Source organism: Ammospiza caudacuta, chromosome 21, assembly GCF_027887145.1.
Source record: "Ammospiza caudacuta isolate bAmmCau1 chromosome 21, bAmmCau1.pri, whole genome shotgun sequence".
NCBI classification, from domain to species: Eukaryota; Metazoa; Chordata; class Aves; order Passeriformes; family Passerellidae; genus Ammospiza; species Ammospiza caudacuta.
The window spans coordinates 6008191-6031055 of record NC_080613.1 but is presented as its reverse complement, the minus strand read 5'-3'; the positions used below and the strand labels follow the sequence as shown (position 1 = coordinate 6031055).

At 47.5% G+C, this 22865-nt stretch overlaps 1 protein-coding gene across 1 annotated transcript in view; it reads left to right on the top strand.

Moving 5' to 3' along the window:
* The window catches only part of EEIG1 (estrogen-induced osteoclastogenesis regulator 1), a 36721-nt gene continuing 13856 nt past the window's right edge, over positions 1–22865 (top strand). The window contains exons 1-4 of the mRNA XM_058818203.1: positions 1–194; positions 1740–2370; positions 20416–20536; positions 20866–20895. Coding sequence (XP_058674186.1) covers positions 2225–2370; positions 20416–20536; positions 20866–20895 — 297 coding nt within the window. The 5' untranslated portion in view covers positions 1–194; positions 1740–2224. The remainder of the gene's footprint in view (positions 195–1739; positions 2371–20415; positions 20537–20865; positions 20896–22865) is intronic.

The following is a 22865-nucleotide window of genomic DNA, read 5'->3' as shown; positions in this document are numbered from 1 at the left end:
CGGTATTCCCGAAGCGCGGCGGCGCCACTCTCGCCGCGCTTTCCCCGCGCACCGCCTGCGCTATCGGCGTAGCGGCCGCAGTTGGCGTAGCGCGGGCAGAGGCGGCCGTGTCGGGGAGCGGCGGCCGCCGTGCGAGGAGCGGGCTGGAGGAGCGGGCAGGGCCGGGCGGGCACCGGGCCGGGACCGCGCCGCAGGTCAGTGGAGGGCGCTGGGAAGCGGGCTGCGACCTTCCGTAAGGCAGCTGGTGATGGGGGGCCGGGAGAGGGGTGAGATCGGGCTGCAGCTCAGTGCACGGACTGGGAGGGTGCTGAGCCCGGGCTGCGGCTCGGTGCTCGGGCTGTGGGACCGGAGCGGGGCTGCAGCCCGGGTATGGCTCGGTGCTTGGCCCCTGGGGCCGGGCTGCGGGGCAGTCGGGGGTTCGGAGGGTGGAGAGGTGGGCTAAGATCTGGGCACAGCTCGGTACCCGGCTCAGAGAGCTGGGACCGGGGCATGGCTCAATGCCCGGCTCAGACAGAGAGCTTGGACCTGGGCACGGCTCAGTGCCCGGCTCAGACAGAGAGCTTGGACCTGGGCACGGCTCAGTGCCCGGCTGGTACCGGAGCACAGCTCAGTGCCCGGCTCGGACAGAAAACTGGGACCGGGGCACGGCTCAGTGCCCGGCTCAGACAGAGAGCTTGGACCTGGGCACGGCTCAGTGCACGGCTCAGACAGAGAGCTTGGACCTGGGCACGGCTCAGTGCCCGGCTCAGACAGAGAGCTTGGACCTGGGCACGGCTTGGACAGAAAACTGGGACCGGGGCATAGCTCAGTGCCCGGCTTGGACAGGGAGCTGGCCCCTGAATACCATTCAGTGCGTGCCCCCGGAGTGCCAGGGGACGGGCTGTGACCTCACAGTAGCCAGAGCTGAGACCTGGCAGCAGCTTGGCACAGGCACTGCTCGTGGTGTGGAGCATTGACCGGTCTCCCCTCTCTGCTCCGAGGTGTCTGCGGAGCCCCCGTGGAGGTGCCCGGGCCCTGGCAGAGCCACCGGGCAGGAGAGGGTCTTTAACCACCCACCTACCCAGCCACGCAGGCAGCTCCCAGAGCCAGTGAGGATTGTTTACTGCCCGGTGTTCATAACCTTGTCCCTTTGAGATGTTAATCAGCTCCTGCCTCCCTGGTTTAGGTGTTTTGTAAATGTGTAATGAAATCGCTGTCTGCAGCCCCAGATCTGAACTGTGCAGAGCCGGTGAAGGCAGCATTCCCGGTGGGCCTGGCCATTGCACAGCCAGATGACCTGATTCGGTTGTTATGCTGTGTAATCTGGAGCAGCCTGCTTGTTTTTTTTCTCCCTCTCTGCTGCTTTCTCCATTTATAAGATACAGGTGCTAACACTTAGGGCTGGTTGGAAATGCAGGAAAGAAACATATTTTGCATTTCTTGAGACGGCTTTTCCTTCCTCTTGTTAGTCTGCACATTATAATGATCTTGTGCTGTAAACTGTTTCTAAATATGATGACTGAAAATAGAGCAAATTTTTATTAGCTGCTTTGCAAAACAGAAATTACAAGGGGGATGACAACAGTGAAGCTTGCCCTAGGCAAAAAGGGGAAAGAGGATGTTGGGGCTGGGCTAATTGGGTCCATACCTCCTCAGACTGGAATGAGTCTGGACTGAATATTACCTATCCAAACAGGTTTTAGAGCAGGAGGAGGAGTCCGAGACTGGCTGGAACTAATTTACTCATTTCCCTCCCAAAGGCTGACCCAAAGACCTGTATCAAAGAGTTGCACAAGAGATAGAGACTGGAAGCTCTTTGAATGTGCTGCCCGAAGACTTAAGGCCTCTCCTGGGACTTGAGATGACTTCTCACAAGAGATGCTTTCAGGAGGGGCTGTGCTGAAGACAGAGCACTGCAGCCTCTAACTGGGACAGCTCCTGCTGGTCTGGAGCTGAGACCCAGCTTCCCTCCCTCCCTTTCCCCTTGGAGATGTTGCAGAGATTTAATCTGACCTCTCCCTGCTCACCTGAAGCCTGCCGTGGCGATGATCCCACAGCCAGATCCGACCACCAAAGAGAAGAGAATCGTGAGTTTGAGGCTGGGCCCTCGTTGTAACTGAACTGGAATTCACCCCTGCTTGTGCTCCCACAACGACTGCCCTTCCTCTGCTCGTCTGTTTGTGCTGTGAGCCACTTCTCCCTGATCTTGTTTGGAATTCCTGAGCTCTCCACGCTGAATTTGCCCATGGCTTTCTTGATGAAGAAGAAGAAATTCAAGTTTCAGACAAGTTTTACTCTGGAAGAGCTGACTGCTGTCCCCTTTGTCAATGGGGTTCTGTTCTGCAAGATCAGGCTGCTAGATGGAGGAGACTTTGCTAGTTTATCTAGCAGGTAAGACTCTGTCTGCAGGCTTGCTGCCTGGCTGTGCTTCTTTCCCTGGTTATTCTTCCCTTGAGTGGTTTAGCATATGGCAACCACTTGCTTACCCCTTGATGGGACTTTAATAGTTCTGTTGTAGGGCCCCACATGCCCTATCATTCTCCAGAGCAGGGGAAGTGCATAGCTGAGAGCTCTGAACCTGGGTGGTGTTGGCTGATTCGAGCTGGTTTGAATTTTTCAGAGGGGAGGGAGTGGGAGGTCACTCCTCTGCAAGGGGATTAAATCCTCTCTTCTCTCTCCCCCTCCTCCTTGCCCAAGTTCTCACACACGGTTTCAAACCCTGTTCTGTGTTGCCTTCATGCCTTACTTGAAACTCAGCTCTGTAGGAAACTGTCTAAGCAAATCAACCCTTCCCAACTTTGCTCTCCCCTTTGATACTGAATTTCTCCTCTTGGTAAGGGTGGAAGTAGTTTGTTTTGCATTGTAAATTGCTGTGCAAGGGAAAACTGCTGCCTGCAGTCAGAGTTGTCAGTGTTAAAGACCCAGTTTATCTCCTTGAACTGATGCCATTGCATTTCCCACTTCAGAGCAGCAGTGTTTTCTATGTTGTGTTGGAATCCTTCTGCTACACACATTATAAGGTTCCTCTATTGGCATTTCTCTGCCTCCTTCAGGCAGGTCTGTCCCCACTCTTGTTACTAATTGCTAATAAAAACTTGCTTTGTTTCCAACTATGCACACAGATTATCACGAACAGTATGCAAACACAAATTCCATAACAGCCCAGACTTGCTTTCTGCTTCAAAATATGAAGGAAACCTTCAGTGGCTTTCAAAACTTGTTTTTTTACTTTCCTGAGTGACTGCTCAGTTTTAAAGGCACAGGATTAGTTTGTGCTAGCTGTTAACTGCTTTATCCCAGGGCTAAAGCCTGGTTGGGTCTGGTTTTCCTCTTTGTATGGGAGCAAAGCACTACATTTCTCATTTCAGGAGAGAAGATTTTATTGGGCACGCATGAAACATTTCTGTCTTGCAAACAGAAGTGTTAGGGCAGTGCTCAAAGCTTGGGTTTTGTTTTTCCAGAGGCACAATGCAACCTCATCTGAAGCCCATAGAAGCTGAGGGTGTGGAACACCTCCAGAAATGGACTTTGAGTTAATTTCTCTTTTGAAGAAAATCTATCAAAAGAGCTTTTCCTTAGTGTTCTCCCCTGGGGCTAGATCCTTGGGTTTGGTGGAAGCAGTTTATCTAAGGAATTCAAACAGTATGTGAACTTGGGAAGAAATTAACCCTTCCACTTCCTGCAGTAAGTGGCACTGGACGGTGTCTCAGGAAAAGCTGTGCAGGGAAATGTCCATCTCCCTCTCCTTGTCCCTGAAAGCAGCTCCTGGGAGCCATCCCTGGGGTGTGCTGGTGCTGCCAGCCGTGTGGGTTGCTTGCTGAGCTGGCTGGGGTTCAGGAGTTCGCTCAGCCTTGCAGATGTGGGCCAGCAGCAAAATCAACTGTAATTCAAAACCAAACACACACATAGCTCTGAAACGAGCAAAGGCAAGGAGGGCTGGGGGGTTTCCCGCCTTCCCAACCTGTCTGTGCTCTAACTGAAAGCACATGGAAACCTGTTCCTGCTTGAAAAGTTATGGGTCTCAGTGGTATTGAGTCATTTGACCTTTTCCAAATATTTTTCCCTGTTGCAGTTAGAGAAACTTCAGGGAGGATGAATTTCCAGAAGAGTTACTGTGTGGAGAGGCTCCCAGGTCATGCCTTGGCTTTGCTCTGTGCTCCTCTCTTCATTTCTGTCACCTTCTTGATACTCACTGGGAAAGGTTAAAATAAAGGAGATACTGTATACATGTTCTGTTAGAAACCTGTAAGTTGTTTAGAATCTATGATTGTTTCTCTGAAATCAACCACTTCCAAAACTGATTGGATTTGAGGCTGTAATGTCTGGCAGGTAATCTCTTGTGAGCTGCTTGTTCCAAAATCTGGTGTTTGCTCTGCAATCGATTTGGGCTTCTGTGATCTGGGCTATTTGGAGGTCTGTGGCTGTGATGGAGCTGTAGCTCTTCATGACCATGAGTTTTCAGAGAACTGATCTGAATAATGTGTCCCATGTCACCTGGAGTCTGTAAACTGAGGCTAGAAGTAGGTATAGGAACTCTTCACAGGAAACATTAAATCAGTTTTTGTAGTTGTCTGTGGAAAGAGGAGTGTTGTACAGGAGCCTCCAGAGACAGATTTTTCAGGTTATTTACAATAAGCTTACCTGACACCTCATGCATGTCTGTGGCAGGAGGTGGGAATATGAAATTCCCAATGAATTCCAGGTGACACTGGGATCATTCTGGCCTGGGGACAAGGCAGAAGGAGCAGCCTGCACTGCTGGCACCCATCAGCCTGTTCTGGCCCCAAGTCCAGCTCAGCCTGGTGCTCTGGCTCTGGTGGGACACACACTGGGCTGGGACCCCCTTCCCAGACTGCTCACCCTCCTGCCTGGAGGGGAGCCATTTAGTTAAGACTAAATGCTCTTAGGAATTTAAGGATGTCTGGAAAAGGTTCAGGTCCTGTCAGCACATTCAGCTTTGGGGATCTGCCTCTCCTGGGTTTTCTGGTTTGTTTGGATTTTTTTAAATTGATATTTTCTTGCAGGCAGGTACTCTTATTTCCAGTGTTCCTGTGCTCAGGCCTTGCATTAAACTATAGTATTTTAATGACTAAAGCTTCAGCTGTAAATCTTTTGGTTTGTCCTTTCCTCTCCCTTTGTGAAGTTTCCTTAGGCTGTTCTAGGGCCTCTGAGGGATAAAACTCACAGGTTTCACTTTACAGTGCTCTGTGTTAAACCCACAGACACAATAGACACTTTTATCACCTTGCAGTTGGATTACAGAAGTTGGGCATCTGAAAAGGCATCTGAGCCAGGTGTAGGCCAGGCAGATGCTGTATTTCCCAATATACTTAGAAGTACCAATATATTCCTTGAATATTTTTAATCCAGATACTTAAATAGCACAACCGTTGTGAATTCAGTTGCCTCCCAAGTATGTTTAAAAATAGCAGGCACAGAGAAGTAGGGATGTATTCATGGCAACCGTTTTTGTGGAGCAGGTGGGCGGCTGCATTTTGTACCAGTCTGAAGCTTTCTGGGGGGGGTGGTGCAGCTTTGTTCCTAGAGAGATGAGACAATAAATTCATCAGGCAGTATCCCATCCATGGATCAGCACAGGCAGGAGCCTGGGTGTCCAAAGGAGTGCCTAAAGCTACAGGCTGATGTAGTAAGTTCATGTACATCTTTGGATATCCCAGAAGAGGAAGACTCAATTAAATTCCCCCTCTGTGCTTCCAGATCATGTTGAGTGACAGCCAGATGCTCTTTGCTTGGTGCTGAGTGATTTCTGGCTCTGTGTTGGCAGCCAGTGTTGCTGGCACACAGTGTGAAGGAAGTGGAAAGCCAGGTGTTATCCACAGACTCCTGACACCTCATCCTACATTGTTCTGTTAGCCTGCCAGCAGCTCCACTCTGGTATTTCTGGATTTGAAGGAAGGGATAGTACTCTGAAAGCCCCTGTCTGACTCTAGAGGAAAGACTGTTTTGCATGAGTTGAGCAGCTTCGAGGGCATTTCCCACCTTCCTCATTGCCTTCTGAAGGCACCTTACACTGTATTTTTTTGAGACCATGCTTTTCCAAGCATCTGCAGCATTTCAGCTTGGTGCTCTGATCCTGGCACTCATTGCAGCAGTTTGAAACAATGGATGTAGCTTGTGTCCTGTAGCCCTGCCCTGTTTGCATGTGGGCTGGATCTGGGAAGACCTGACCCTGTTGGGGTGGTCTGACCTCCAAGTGTGTCAGTGCTGAGCCTGAACCCAGTGTCCTTAGCCTTGCAGTTTTTAATTGAGTCACTATGAAAGGCCACTTCCTGCGCTGCATACTTGATTTATTTTTTGGGGGTGTAAAGCTTCATCCAGAGTACCAGAGGAACACTGATATTTGGGAAGGCAGCTCACACTGACAGCTCCCTGTGCACTGAGGTCAGCTTTTGTGTAAGTGTGGCTCTGTCATCATCGTGTAGGCACAAATGAGCTGAAGCTGCTTGCCTTTGGCAGCTGGTCGGATAAAAAGCATTATAATGCCTTAGTGATAAACAGAACTTATTCACTACTGTAGGACATAAATAAAGGAGTAAAACATTGCCCTGCTAATACAGGGCTGGTGATTCAAAACAATTTGTGAAGGGAGGTGCAAGTTGTGCCACCTCCAGAGTGCAGCTCTTGGTGGTGGGAGTTAGAAATCAACTACTTCACTGTCTTTACATAAATAGTCATTGTGCCTGACACTTCAGGTAATTAGGCTGACCATGTTTAGCTTTTTCAGACCGGAAAATCGTTAGCAGTTTGTTTAATCAGAGACTGAAAGACTGGTTCAGCCTGGTTGAGATCTGAATCTTGACTACTCTCAGCCTTAAAAAGCAAAGGTTAGGTAACTAAATAGTTTCTTCTAGAGTCCCCAAGAGGGAAGAAAACTGGCTGTAGTGAAAAAGGGATCACTTGCTGAGTGCTGCCTTTTGATTGCAGTGGGATTGTCACAGTTTAGTAGAGCAAGGAACTTGATTGTGACTTCAAACCATTCTCCCACTTCCATATTTTAGGACAGTATGTGCTTGGCTCTATCCTCTGCTAGAGCGTGTGGTATGTTAAGGTATTTTAAAAGTGCTTTTGTTGCAAATGTGTCTGGAAATGCAGACCTTCCCTACGTGTACAAATACTCCTATTATCCAGATCAATAGATTTAGTTTTCATGTTCCAGAGCAGCTTCACATAACATCCTTCCTGGCAGAGCCTCAGGAATAGGCTGGGGGTGTTAATGTAGAAGTGATTTGAATACAGCCTCTAGGAGTGATTTGCAATAAACGTGACCTAGTTCAAGATAATATTCAAGCATAGTACCTGCAGTGCCAAATACAGAGAGCACAAAAAGGGGCTTCATTCCAGGAGTGCAGCTAAATGTAGGTGCAAGTTGTGAGAGCAGAAGCAGCGAATGAGGTTAAACCTCTCACAAGTTGAGCGTGTTGATAAAATTGCAGAAGTGATGGAGCACCGCAAAGTCCCCGGCACAAACCATCTCAAGTTGTGCTTTGAATTTGCAAAGCACTTTTAGCAGCAGCCTTGGTAGCAGCCTTTCCTGGCCTCTGTTTGCTACACCTGCAGGGTGTGACAGATGCTTTGGAGCAGGCTGATTTGCTTTGTGCTGTACTTGCCTCTTCCTGTCACCGGTCACCACATTGAAGCCTGTCACAAGACTGGCAGAATTACTTTAAACCTTCCTGCCATGGGGGCTGTATCCTGCTGGGTGAAAAACAGTGTCTGTTCATGGCCTGGCTCTGTCCTGGCTGCCGTGGCTGAGGCAGAGGCTGCTGTGCTGACCAGAAGCTGTGATGTGAGCGCTGTAAGCGATACGCTGTGTGTGCAGCATCAGTAAATACGGTCACATACAGGCGGCTTTCAAACTTCCCCCTCAGCGCCGACTCTGAGCTGGCATTGCTTTGACAGCTGACTCTTAGCAACAGCCTTATCTGTGTGACTTAAACAGCCCTTGGCTCAGAGAAATTACTCACTGAAAATTAATGTTCTACTGGGAAACCAGGGCTCTGTGGCCCACTTAATTTGCAGGGTGACAGTACCATCAGTTCTGGCTGAGAATCAGGGTAGGTAGGTGAGAGTGGCCCTGTTCCTTTAAGACATGTATTTTTTTCCTGAAATACAGGGAAAGACCTAAAGGGCTTCCAGTCTCTTTATTCTTTGTGCTCTTGAGCTGCCATTAGTGTTGACTCTAGCTTTGTAGCTGAATTTCTGAGGAATTCATGTGTGCAGAGAGACCACAGGCTGCCCAAGGCACAGCAGTTGGTATTTTAATAGGCCATAAGTTGCCAGTGGCAAGTTGTTCTGTTACCAGCTTCTAGATAAATGAGGCAGGTACAGATTTATTTCTTATTTTATTGCAGGAAACTACATCTGGTAGTGTTTCAGGAAAGAGGCCAATGTCTTCTCAAATCAGAAACCTCCCTCCCTTCAGGCCTGGCAGGGTGGGATGGTGAACTCTGCAGCATCCACCTGTGTGTGGGGCTCTGTGAGGCCTCATCCGTGCGAGGACAGGCGGATGTGGCTCTGTGTGTGACCTCCCTTCTTCAAACAGGATGTGTTCTGCATCCTCTGTGGGCTCCAGCTCTTCACTTGCTTGCAGCTACTCTGAAATGGATCAGAAATTATTTCATAGCTGGGTTATCGTTTAATAACCAGAAGCCTTTAGAAATTCCCTGGACCAACATTTGGATCTGCTCATTTTTTCTCTAGCGTCCTGTGAATGAGTGTCAGTAATCCATGCTGTAAAGGTGACCATTTCAGGTGTTATTTCAGGATGTGTCAGCCCACCCCAGTACCAGCTGCTTGCCCTGCAGGGTGAGAGACTTTATTTTTTTCCTCTTGCTGTTTATTCAGGTTGTGCCAAGTGCACTTGCTGGGAGACACGATGCACGTCGCTGTTGTAACTGCGGGCTTGGCATCACCATCCCTCTGGTACCATACAGTGGGACTCAGCATCTCATCTTAGTGCCTGGGTTGGAAAGGCACTTCCCACTAGACAAACAGTTGTGCCAGTGTTCCCTGCATGAACAGCCTTCTTGTTTGGTGTATTTTTAATCTGATGAGCGAGAAAGGGAATTGTTGTGCGCGATTCGAAATCGCTGATTGTCGTGGGTGTCATTGTCACGTGCTTCACATGGGTCACCCCTGTGGCTCAGTGCTGGGGTGGAGTTATGGGGATGAGGAAGACAATGAAGAGGAAGCACACGGAGACTGAAGGATTGGGAGGAGGCAGGTGTGGGAGAGACAGGATGTTCTACATAAGCAGTATGGTATAGAGAGGCCACACTCCGTGCGGATAGCGAGTAGCTGAGCTGGCAGGAGAGCAGGATTATGCCTTTCCTTTGGCTGGGTTTATTCTACCTCATTGCTGGGAGGAGGCCTTGAAGGAGGTCCCATGTTGTAGTAGGAGATAGGATGAAGCTAAAAATACTTTTACTGCTGTATGCTGTACTTTAAATAAGAAATGAATTCTGTCTGTTCAGCCTGAAAGCACTGTCAGTGCTTACATGGGAGGAAGGAAAAGAATTTGTGCATTTACTGTCCTGGAAGGACTAGAAAGCTGCAGCACTAATTAGCAATGCAGCTTTAGAGACCTACAGAGGTCATGTGGTTGGGTTCTCTTGTTCTCTCTCTGGTCACTTCTGTTTCCAGTCTTTAGGGATAATATTGTTCATCAAAATAAAAATGCAGATGGCCAGGAGAGGAGGAAGGAAGCACTTCTCTGGAAAAAAAACCTGGCATAGGGATTTTTTTTTTTTTACCTGGTGTTGTGTCAGACTTTGAGGCTTTATCTATGCTTGAGACAGCAAAGGTGAGGTGGATGTGGCATCATGGTGTTCAGTGGGTTTTTGTTTGCATCTGTGTAGGCTGAGGAGAGGGTTTCCAGTTTAGTTGTGTTTCCATCATGCCTATTTCTCCTGCTAGCTCCCATTCTTCCCATCCTTGCTTAGGCTATGCCTGCATGTCAGAGAATGTGAGGGAGGCCTGGAGGATATTTATAATTCAGCAGTTTTTCCAGAGCTGTTAATGCTCCATTGCTCTGAGATGAAGCAATCCCATTTGCACTTAGTCAGCCTTGCTGTAACCAGTCAGCCCCAACTAGTGCAGCCTCCTGCTTCCACTCTAAGCAGCAAGGCTGAGCAGAGGTAGTCTGCTTGCCTGTGTTACAGATTAATTATGCAGTAACCCCTCTGCAGGAAAGCTTTCCCTGGCTTCTGTCAGTGGCGTGTTCTGGTAACACCAGGATATTGCATCTGTATAAATGTCAAATTCTTTCAGGCACTGTGCTGCTGGTCTGTGCTTCAGTAGCCTGCAGTGCTCTTTGCTGCAAGGGAAACTGTGCTGTGGAGGAGTGAATTTCCTACAACTGTTGCTGTGCTTTGCTGAACACCCTTTTTGTGCTGGACAGGGAGTAGCTCTCTTTAAGGTCCATTTCTGATGTAGGTTTGTAGTGATGCCTTTTCCTGCTGTAAGTGCAGCTACATCTGTTCACTCAAAACAAACCTGTTGTGTTCCCTCCAGAAGTGATGCACTACATGTCCAATGTCATGTGCTCTCAGCAGGGGAGAATCAAGGGAGCATGTCTGAATACAGCTTGTGGTGACAGCCACAGGAGGTAAAGCCTTGCTGATCCTCAGAAACCTGCTCCTGCAGTGGATCCTGTGCTCACATCTCCCAAGGCCTTTACCAGCACTTGCTGCTGGCACTAAATGCAGAGCTCTGCCAGATTCTGCTTTTAAACAAGATGTAATTTATGAAACTACCTTTCTCTCATTAGGACAAGTGGCACCATGAGATATTGGTCATTCTTAGAGAACTGTTTGTCTGCAGCTCTGACTCCAGAGGATAAAAATCAGCTCTAACTGCTGTGTCTCAGACCCTTTTATCTCCCCTCTTGCTGGCTCTGACACTGAAACTGGGGCAGAAGGGAGGGGAGAGTTGGGAGAGGCTGAGTTAGGAGTCCCAGCCCATCCCCAGTACCAGTGTTGAGTCAGGGGTCAACAAGCTTTGCTCAGCAGCCTCTTCTCATCTGCAAACCTCTCCTGCTGAGTGGCCTTTTTGCTGATAAACACCAGCAGTGATAGATATTGATGGAGGGTTCAGAGGTTCAGGGGGAAACATGTTTGAACCTTGTCCATAAAACCAACCAGTCACCTGGTTTGTCCTGCTGGATGGTGCCTCTGTAAAGGAGCCATCCCAAAACACCTGTGTTGATCCTGGAATGAAAAAGTTGCTGTTAATATAGAAAGCCCTTCTCCTGGGCTGTTGTATTTGTTTTGGGTAAATGTGTACTCTATAGAAATGACTCACAGGGAAACATGTCTGAGCATGGCTGGGTGTTACCTCTTGGGTAACTAAACCTACTTTTAGCACAGGGTTGACTTGAGGCAGCTTATTTACTGAAAGTCTCTTCAGCATGTTCGAGCCAAATTGCAGTGATGTTACATCATTCTGTATTAATGAAATTATTCCAGAAATGAACTTGGCCTCATGTGCAGGTTAATTGGCACTATAAAGACCTCTCTGGTACAGCTACGTTGGCAGACTCTCCCAGCTGAAGCAGGGTTGATATTGGCAAAAAAAAGTCACTTAACTGTTCTGGCATGATTGTCTTCTTATGCCCTAAACCTGCCTTAGAGGCAAAAACATTTGTGTCTGCACATCACTTGTGTTAGTGATGTTGTTCCTAGTCCTGTGTTGATTCCCTCTGAGTTTTCACTTGCCAGCTTTACTATCCCAGCAAAGCCTTGGCCTATTGAACTGACCCATGTCTGGATTTTTCTCATATTTGGGGGAAAGTGTTGAATTTTTTTGGTTTTGAAAGGTAGCTTTTTTCTTTATAAGTAGCTTTTTCTTCATAAGAGCATCTTGTGTTCTAAGTTAGCTTTCTTGCAATACAGCCTTGTAGCCGTGTCTTGTGCCCTGTGAGGTGGGCACATTATCAGAGTTCTCCTTGGTGCAGTTTACATTGCTGTCTTTCTTCACTGGGAGTTTAAATTTAGTCAGCAAAATCCAAATTGGGAATCTCTCAGAATGACAGCTAACACTTAGGGGATGAAGAAAGTTTATAAATATACACCAGCAATGGATAATCAGCAAATCTTCATTTTACATCTGTGCTCTGCCAAAAGTGAAAAGGCTTTCGAGAAAAGCCACGCTGTGATACAGAAACACATATTGGCTCAGAAATTTACTGTATTCTACCTTAATCTTGTAAGTATCTGTACAGAACAAAATTCAGAGTTTTTCTGAAGTTTTTCTGAAAATTTAGGTCCTCAGTCTGTTAGAACCAAAGGGGAAATTTGAATTGTGATTTGTCCAAAGGGCCAACAGGCCCTGGAAGAGTTGGGATTTTCTTCACCCTATTTTAAATTTTGTGGGGTTTACTATACAGTTGTTGGTAATGAGCCTGAGCACTCTTCCTTCTGTGCCCTCCACCCCCCAGTAACAGGGAATTCTCTCAGCTTGGTGTTTTTCATGCCCCTGTGAGTCTAGCTTTATGGACAGGAGGTGTGGATTAGAGTTCATAAGAGGTAACTTGGTCGAGTTGCCCTCATGCCTGTTTTGTGCACATTTGATTGTTCAGTGGTTGTAGTTGTGGAATATGAGAACTAAGAGGTATTTAGGGCCAGAGTTAGACAAGTTCTTCAGAGTGTGGTGGGTGTGAGGTGCAAGGTGGCACAAAGCAAGAGGAACAGCACGTGTGAGGCAGGCTGGGAGCAGTGGCACACAAAACCCTGAGTGTGGGGCTGGTGGCTGACCTGGGCAGACCTGCTCTGGTTTCCTCTGGAAGTTAAATCCTTGTGGATTTGCCTATGGGAGGAAAGCACTGGTGGTGGGCTTGGCAGCCTGGCACATGGCTCATTCTTGGCTAACCCAGCTCCAACAGAGTCTATCAGAACAATGGAAGTAGGAGTTGTGGGGTGACTCAGTGCATGATGAGAGTTCAAAAAAAGCAAATGCGTCTTTCAGTGTTCAATACGCACGTTATTACAGACCGGTGCTTTAGTAACTGACTCATCTGGCCAGTTATTCCCTTCTTTACACTTAGGACTTTGGTAGTTCTTTGCTTGTGTGATGTTTTTGCTCCTGGCACACATCCCTGGCCTCAGACCAGGAAGAGCTCGTGCTCTGTGGATGTGGCAAGAAGTCCTTGGATATTTGTTGCTTTGGGTTGGTCTGCCTTAGCACAGTGTGTAACAATAGATTGCACAGCTTTTGCTGTTACACTCCCTTCTTGGGTTTGTTTTCCTGATGTCCAGCTTTTCTACTTTGCTTCCAGATGACAGAATGTAAATTACAAATACCTCAAAGCAGAGTGGCTCTGCTGGGCATGTCCCATCTTTAAAGTGTAGTGTACCCATCCCTTGCTGCTTGCAGCCAAGTCTGTTAGAATTATTTCTCCATGCCTTCTCCCTGCTCCACCCTTGCTTACCCTTCCAAAACTTTTCTGCCTTGTTCTATAACTTAAGTTCTAAAGGGTCATTTTTCTCTGACTTACTTTCTCCATTTGGCACAATTTTTGTTTCCTTATGCAGCTTTTCCTGTAGCACTTGGTCACCAGCTGCATGTGATTTTTTTAATAACCTCCATTGTTTCATTTCTTAGAGTATTTTTAGCATAATTTATGTTACAAGGAGCTTAATAGTTTTAAGATTTAGATACAAGGAGTGGTTGGAAATATTTCTTCTAGGATAACTCCCAGTGGTTTGAGATGCCTTGAGTGTACTGGAGATCCTGGCTGCCTAGAGCAGTGATCTGGAGTACCTGGGATGCACTGCCCTGGAAAGCTCCTGCCTGTGGGACATAGTGCATGAGGTGCAGCATTTCATGTCTGGCACTTCCAAAGACACATGGCTGGGTTCGTGTGGCTGGAGTGCAGACAGAACTGAATGACTTTCAAGGAAGCTGTTAATACGCAACCAGGGGTGCTGATGCTGGAGGGTTTTGTTCTGGTGACTGACTGCCACTCCCATTCTCCAGGAGGAATTCTCACTCCCTGGCTTGTGCTTGGACCTTCATCAGGATTGATCACTGCCTTGGAGGGAACTGTAACACACAGTTCCAAAAATGTACTTTTCAGAAATAGGCTTTTTCTGGAAATAAAGTTAAAGCCATCAAAAAGATACCAGCTTACTCCTAAGGACGATATCTAAATCATTCTTTGAATACTGTGTTTATTTCATGCTTGCCTTATTGTTTTTGCTCCAGCTCTTTCCTCAGCTGCCTTTCACGTACTCAGTGCTGTCATCATCATCCCCTGTCCCCCAGTGAAGCTGCCTTGCCTGTTCCTTAGTTTGGTTTCTCAGTTGTGGCTGGAGTTTCTTCCATTAGCTTTTTTTTTTTTTTTTTTTGTTCTCCTGTACATTTGCCATTAATCCTTTTTCCTGTATTTGTCTCATGTCCAGTCAAGCAGGGATTAGGCAGCCTGTGCTCTTAACTGCATCAGTGGAATCTGGTTTTGAGCTGACTTTCCCCTACTCTTCCTTCCCTGTTCACTGCTCCCCAGCTGCCAGTGAGCAGCAGGAGTGGATGTATGTCAATCCTGCTGGGAGACGGCAGGTGAAGCCCTGCAGAAGCTTTGAGCTTGCCTTGTTCTCCCTCAGAAATGCTGGGTTGTGTGACTGGCTCAATCTAAAAGCATTGGTGTACATGTTTAGCATTTAGGGAGCCTTTACAAATCACTTCTCTGGTGCAAATAAAAAACTGAATAAATGTAAGCTGATGCCATAAGGGAGATTGAGGGTAGGTGTTCTTCACCATGGGCCATTGGAATGGGTTTGCTGGGAGTTCAAAAGTTAATTTTGTGAGTAGCTTGTAGCTGCAGTGACCTTACTGCAGAACCCTTGTTTAAAACACTTGCAGTGAAACATCCAAATAAGACTTGTTTCAGATGACAAAGGCTTGCTCAGTTCTCTCAGTGACACAGTCTGCATCATCTCTCTGAGCCATTTTTCCATCATAACTGCTCATGTCTGCTGAACAACAACCAGCACTTGTCAGCTGGAGAATGCAGGGCTGTTTGCAGAGGGGGAGATGTCAGCTCCTTGGGCTGGCAGTGGTTCTGGCCAGTGATGTAAGCTCAGCCCAGCAGAGTGACTTTATTGTTGGGAGTTCCCTGCAGCCCTTGCCCTGCTTCTGCTCAGGGAAGGCAAAACCCCTCTGTGTAAACTTGTAAGGCACATGTCAGCCTCCAGGTTAGACTAGGATTGCTTACATTGTGTATCCAGCTGGTTTAATGATGTTCCCCAGGGGATATGGTGTGTCACTTCTCAATTTTCCTGGGATGTGTTCCCACTGAGCTTCCCAGCACTTATTGCTGCATTGTGTTTGCTTCTGCTTCTCTACCTGAGCTTCACAACAAAACTGAGCAGATGCTGGCAGCCCTGAGCTCCACTGATGTGACCTGTTCCTGGTGTCTGCCCACAGTGCATTCTCCTCACTGTGCATTCCCCTCCTTTTCCTTGCCAGGCATCAGGATGGCAAAGCCTCAGAGCTGCATTTTTCTTTAATAACTGCTGTGAAGTGCCCTGTCCTAAGCCCTTTATTTGGAGATACCTGCAGGTTCTGGATTGTAACTCTAAACCAGCTAATGGCTAAATGAGGGCTTGCTTTGTGTTACACATGTATGTTCACCCACTTTTGCAATTCCTGTGTTTTATAGGCAGTGATTAGGCATTGTTTGTGGCAGACCTGCTGTGTTTGTAGGATGGGATGTATTTTGGTGTGCTGTGAACAACGGGGTGTTCTGGTTCCTGAACATCCTAGAAAGTCAGTTTCAAAACAGGCTTTTCAGGGATTTTTCCTTGCATTTACCAAAGGTCTCTCCTACAGCTTTGCACTAGATAACCTAGTTAAAATAGTAATGTCTCCTCTGGAGCAAAATGCAGGTTTGTTCCAGGCTTTTCCAAGCTATGGGAGTGTCAGTGATTCTGCTCTAATTCTGCCTTTGGAAGGGCTGGGGATTAGATGGGGCTGTTTTACTGTGTCTCTGCAGATGAAAGCAGAGCTCTGTAAAGAAATGGCATAGAAGATGCCTTTGAGGTGCAATCTGCTGAAATAATGTGATATTTTGTCTCTCTTATTGAGGGGATTGTACCTGCATTGCAGGGATTGTGTTTCTTACTCCCCAGAAGAGACCCTGCTGGTGTGTGTCAGGGCCACTTGAAGGGCTGTTTTTCACTGCACTTAAAAGAATCTGAGCTGGGAGTTGGCTTGGCAGCCTCTTTAAAATGGTATTATCTCTCCTGTGCCTTATCAGATAAGATGCTGCTGCAGTGGTGAAGCAGGGGAGGAGGGTGCAGAGGACTGGCTCTGCTGAGAGGGGGATTAGTTCTGCTTGAAGGCTCTGACACAGATCCACATCTCAGAAGGGGGACAGTGAGCATGTGGACTGAGCATCAGAAACAGGAAAGCTTACCCTTCCCCTCTGAGGAGGAGTAAATCTGAATAAGAAGCTCTTTGTGTGTGCTTATCTCTACTGTCCCATTTAGCCTGAGGTTTTCCCACATTTGCCCCATGCATGAAACATCAGACTGAGACACATTGCTCTAGTGAAATGTTTGACATGAAAAGCTTTTTTTTTGTTGCTGCAGCCCTTTCAGTAAGGCTGTGGCATTTTTATGACACTGTCTGATGTGTGACAACTGCTATAAAGCAGGAGTGAAACATCTGCTTTTCCAAATGCTTCAGCAAGGCCAAAGTGTTTCAGGGGGTGGTGTTGGAAGGTTGATACCCACAGCTCAGCTCTGAGTCCGTAAATAGAAGTTTTAATCTCTGCTCTAGTGTTTCATTAGCTGGGTTTTCATGTGGGAGAGAGGTTCACAGTGTAGCCCAAGATAGCATGGGTTGGATATGTGGCCTTTTTCTAGAAGTGTTTGCTTTACCAACTTGAATTCAGAGTGAGCCATTCAGAGTGCTGGTCTGTCCATGGCACTTTCAGCACAGCTGGAAACATCTCTTCTTTAAGGTCTGTTTGTTGTGTGTTTTTCTGCCTGTCTCCAGAGCTGTGTGTGAGATCTCAACCCAGAGTGGCCTTGGAGGCTTCCCTGAGTTCACTGCTGCCCATCCAAAATCAGGCAGAGCAGTGGGTCCCTGCTGGGCATCGTTCCCATCACCTGAATCCTCACCATGCTGTGGTGAAGCATCTCCCAGCTGCTCTTTTCCTGGTGAATCTTCTCTTGAGAGGCAGAATGAGGGATGCAAAAAGCTCTTCCTGGAGCTGGAGGTAGATGAGCAGCTCCAGGATTAGAAAACCTCACAGAGCTCTTTCCAGAACTCTGCTTTTCACAAAAGCTGCCACAGGATTGCACTGGTTTATTCTGAGGAGGTATATTTAGGTCTGGAAAGAGTAATTACACAGCTTTGAATAAGTCTGAAGTCAGAAGAGGGCAAAGCTTAGTTTGGCAGGGATTCAACCTTCTGGGAGTCTTTTTGCAAAATGATACAGACAGCTTTTTTAAAATAAAACTTCTGAGGACCCGTTGAATTGGCACCTAGACCTGGCATTGGTGTGAACTATTTCTGGTTCTCCAAATACAGAGTGAAACTTAAAATTAGACACTTCTGGTTTTAAGCTGTTCATTTCTGCTTTACTTTTAGTTGCCTTGTGATGAGGATGAAAGACAACTTCTCTCAGTGCAGCCCTCACCATGCTGCTTGGGTGTTTTTTTTGTTTCTGTATGGTGGTTCATAATTGTACATCAGAGAATATTCCAGGGCTAAATACAAAACTGCTCATCACCTGAGTTCTCCTTTTTTTTTTGTCCCTTTTTTGGTGTTCTCTAATTACCAGCCTAACTTGAAGGGAGCTGGGTAGCCAAAGCCCATTTCTTCTCCACATGCCATCTTTTGGAAATGTGGAACTAATTTTTTAGAGTTCAGTTTGAAACAATAGAGCTGTTGCTTGTTTGTCTAATGACACAGACCCAGCCCCCACCCTTTAAAATAAAAAACCAAAAAAGGTTGAAATTCATTATTGAATGATTGTGAAACTTGTGACTGGAAAGCAGCTCTGGATTTTGTCTTCTAAACTCCTCCTTGCCATGTGCAGGCATTTCCAAAGGCACAAAACCCCTAAGCTGTGTGTGCACCTGCAGCTGAGGTTCATGATCACAGTGCTGTGGGTAACATAACACCCCCAAATCCTTTTCCTAATCCCCTGCACTGTGTGGTATCTGCAGCAGTTCTGGAAAGCCAATGTACATCCTTAATAAGAAGCAGAATGTCTGTTAGAGGAGCTTAGGCTAAAGGCAAATTAGCTCTGGAGCTCTGGATTGCTAATCAGGAGTTTTTACCACGTTTGGAAGTAATTAGCCTTCATTGGACTTAGCAGCATCCAGCAGATGCTTAATCATGGCTGCATTGTAGAAGGAGCAAGAATTCCTGAGTAAGGAAACTCAACTGTCAGTGCTGGAGCAGCTCTTGATCCCACTGAGGATCCTACAGCTGTGGGAGCTGGAGGGAGCATCCCATGAATGCTCTTGTCTGGCAGGGTTAGAGCTCTGAGCAGGGCTGGGAACCAGGTGTGCTGCTGGCTGACTGAGCAGCTCTCACTTGTAGCTCTGGTGTCAGTGGCAGCTTTAGCATCAGCCTTGCTTTCTAGAAAATAGCAGTTCCTTTCCAAAGGTGACTAATGCTCCTAAAATATTCAGTGTTTCCTGCATCCCCCTGTACCTGCCTTGTGTTCACAGGTGGTTTTCCATTCTGTTGCATACCTTTTCTCATCTGTATCGTGAGTTTTTCCTTCCTTCAGGCCATTTAAGATGCTTATTATTGAGGCAGGTTTAAGGCACCCATATTTGAAATGTAACATGCCTAATTTGGCTGGCATGGTGAATATTTTATTACAGACAAAACCTTTTTAATCCCTCTGGATGTGTTTCTTCCTCCTGTCTGAGAGAGCTGGGGTGAGTTGAGTGAAGTAATGAGAACCAGATCTCATCTTGAATTAATAATCCCGGATTCAAAGGTATTTTTGGCACTTAGGTGTCTCACTTTTTACTGACTTAATAGTGAGCCTGAGTTCTGTCTGGAAGGGATTTAAGTTCTCTACCTTGAAGGAATTGTTGCCTTCTGTTTTCTCTTGTTTTAAACGGGGATGATCAGCCTTTATCTGCATTACAGAGGATTACAGGTTTCAGGTTTTTGTCAGCTACTCCTTTTCTGTTCTCTGTGTTGCCCTTGGCTGGCACATTTGGTCCCACAGAATGTCTTGGAGGACCAGCAGGGACCTCCTGGCTCAGGTTTGAGTCCCTGCATCTGTCCCCTTGGGCTCACCTCGAGGTTGCCCTAATGGAATGTGAGCCACAGCTTCTTCCCCTTCCTTCCCAGGAAGAGGAGACACAACCAAGGCTGATCACTCTCCCCTTTGCCACCATCCCTTTGGCCTGGGTCAGATGGTGGGAAGCCTCCCTTTCCCTGCTAAAGCAAACAGTTTATTAGCTGCCCTTGCACCTTTGTCCTGTGCTAGGGCGAGAGATAAGAGTCAAACTTGCTTGCTCACAGCTGTCAGTGCCTTCCCTTCCTCCCCTGGCCTCATCACTTTGAGGACTGGACTGGCTGAGGGCCAAGCTCTGAGCATGTAGAGGCTCAGTAGGAAACTAGAGCCCTGTGGAAGGACCCACACACCTTGTTTCCAGGTTCCTTTGAATCAGCTTCCTTGGAATTGTAACACCCAGCTTCCCCTGAGGGCTGTGTGGAAGGCAGAGCTGTAGCTGAAGTGATTCCTGCACTCAGGAAGGTTTCTTCTCTTCCTCCTGCAGGCTCAGGCCATGCCAGATCCATGTGTTCTCCACTCAGCCTGGAGGTCAGGATGGTCTGCTCAGAAGCCATGCAAGCAAAACCACCTCTGCCCTGGCTGAGCCCCTGCAGGGTTTGAGCAATGTTTGCTTGGTGTGACCCTGTCTGCTTGCCCCAGGAGCATTTCCACATGTGTTTGTGTCCTCCTTCAAGCTGGCCATCCTCACTGGCTGAGTGCCAGCCTGAGGAGCAGGGAAGGACAGGCCATCCAGGACACAGAGCACTTTGCTGTGCAGAGGCTGTACAGACAGACATGCTGGGGGGAGAGAAGCTTGTGAGCCTTCAGCCCAGTTCAGGTGTGGAGATTTGCTCTGTGCAGGCTGGACAGAGAATGAGCTAAACCGGCTGAGCAGGAAATGTCAGAGCTTGCGAGAGTTTTAAAGGCAAATTCTGTTGATGAGATGATTGTATTTCTGTAACCTGGGTGGATTTTACCTGTATTGACGAGTGAAAACTTGATGCTAACTTAACACCTTCGTGTGGTTCAGTTTCAGGTGAACCAAGCTGCTGCAGAGCATCTTTATGGGCTAGGATTCCAGTCATTTAAAAAAGATATTTAGCAGCTTGTCTTGATTTGGCTTTATACATTTATTTGATTTTTTTTTTTCCTTCTCATTCTCACAGAGAGGAAGTTCAGGAGAACTGTGTCCGCTGGAAGAAGAAATTCACCTTTGTGTGTAAGATGAGTGCCAACCCTGCCACGGGGCTTCTGGACCCCTGCGTCTGCCGAGTGTCAGTGCGCAAGGTGAGCACCAGCTTTGCTGCTGCCAGGTTCCACCACACCAGTGCTGTGCTGGCGGCTGCTTACTGACTACTCTTTGGCAGCAAGAAAAATTGTGTGGGCTGTGGTGGGAAGGAAAGATGGTTTGGGACAGGATATGCTGGAATGGAGCCTCTCTCTCCAAGAAAAGTCCTTGATGGAGGGTATGGGAAGCAACCAAGGTGGTGGTAACCCTTGAGAGAGAGGCTTGTGAATCCTGAGAGCAGATTCCAGGACTGAGTAATGACTTTCCCCCTGTTGCCCCAGCACATATAATAGCTGCTTTTCCTGTTTTGTTTTGTTTCCCAATATAGGAGCTGAAGGGCGGAAAAACCTACTCAAAGGTAAGAGCATAGCAAGGGCAAATACAACAGAGTGAAGATGGTCTTGTCTCCTGCTAGTGCCTTACACCCATTAGAAACCAGTGGCTGCTGAGTAGACCAGTCTGGAGAGATGTTCATTAGCTCTTAGTTTGAGTCTGAGTTTAGAGATTTCCCAAAAAACTGGGACAGGATCCAGATTGCACTGGATATGGATTTGAGATGGGGGTTGGAGACATGATCTGCATGTCCTCAAACTTTGGGGAAGTTCTGAGTCAGATGTGAACTCTCTGGCTTCTGGCAGCATTCTCTAATAAAGCAACAGGCTCCAATTCTGTTCTGCAGAGCACAGCAGCCAGCTGGGGCAGGCACCTCAGTGCCTCAGGAGAGCAGGCAGGAGCCCTCAGCAGAAATCACTGCCTGCCAGAGCACAGGAGACACCAAGGCAAAAGCCAAGTGGATCAGCAGGGATCTTAGTCTTGGTTTCTCTTCCTCACATTTTCTTGCCTGTGCTGTGGGACAGACAATGGGCCACCCCCTTCTCCTCCTTGTGCTGGATCAAGAGACAATGTTGGCTTAGAAGCTGAGCTCACACAGTGCCCAAAATGATGTTTGCTTGAAAATGAGTCACTGCTGCTGGCTTCTAACAAACAGATGGTCACACACAGCCATGTAAGAATCCCTTCTCATCAAAATCCTTTGAGGCCATGGAGGCAACTGGCTGTGAAAGGTCCACTGCACTAACTCCTGTGTTCTGCTGTGCTGGGTGGGAGAAGGCAGTGTGGCTTTGTTCCTTTTTGTTGTAATTAGGACATGGTCTCTAGGGCCATCAGTCTCACTAAATTCACACTGTGGGCAGGTTATTCACCCTGCAGGGCTGCATGTCCAGGGAGAGCAGCATAGCTGGGGAGGAAGGGACATAGCAAATGCATCAGCCTTTGCCTCCTGCAATGTCCATCCTCAAGCTTTCTGCAGGGTTTGGGAAGGCAGAATTAAAGGAAGCCTGAAGGCACATTTCTGTGGTGGAGTTAACCTGGAGACCTCATTCAGGTCATGTTCTAACCTACTTCCTTTTTGCTCAGTCTTGAGTTGTGTTTAGTAGCATTTAACAGAGACTGACTTCCTCCAGCCCAGAACTGGAGACCAAATCTCAAGTACTTGTTGTCTCTTGGGCTGGTATCTTGCTTGGTCTTCATGAAAAAGACAGATGTGTTCTCTGAGAAGATGATCTGAAGCAGCTCAGAAATGAGAGATGTCACACCAGATTGCAGTCTTGCCCAGTGAACCAGGCTTGTTCTGTGCAGGTTCTCATGACAGAACTGGTTTGGGCTTCCTGATGTTTCTCGCAGAAGTCTGTGGTGCATGTCCATGCAGCTGTTTTCTTATTTTACATCACGAGTCCCCACCTTTTTAAACTCTCCAAATTTAGCTGAGAATTCCTCCAGTCACAGCAGCAGATGTAGAGGAAGATGAAACTTGTGAATGCCCTCTGCACTTGGCATACCTCATCCCCATGAGCAGGGACTGAGGGTGTTGGGGCTGTTTGTGCTCCCAGCAGTTTCCAGTGCCTTGCCCACCTTGGGGTTTGACGTGAATGTCACCTCAGTGTCAGGGGTGACAGGGCGGAAGGCGACAGGAAGGACTGATAAAGCAGAAACTCTTTCCCTGAGCTGGGAGAAACACCATCAGCTGGCTGGAAAACTGAGGAAACTATTCTGGAAGGTTATATCTGAAAACATCCTTTTGTTAAGGGATCTTTCCTCTATATACTGGGAGTCTGCTTCCTGAAAGAGTTTCTGACCTCAGCACATCATGTGAGCTGCTGGAGGGTTCTCCCACACTCTGCTCCAGTGTTGGTCTCATCTCAGAATTTAGTGCTGTGGTGGAGGAAGAGGGATCTGGGTTTGGGCCCCCCCTGTGCCATGCTGTTATCCTGGTGTGGTGGTGCTGTGTCTTTGTCACAGTGATGGATTGCAGCTCCCTCTGTGGCTTTC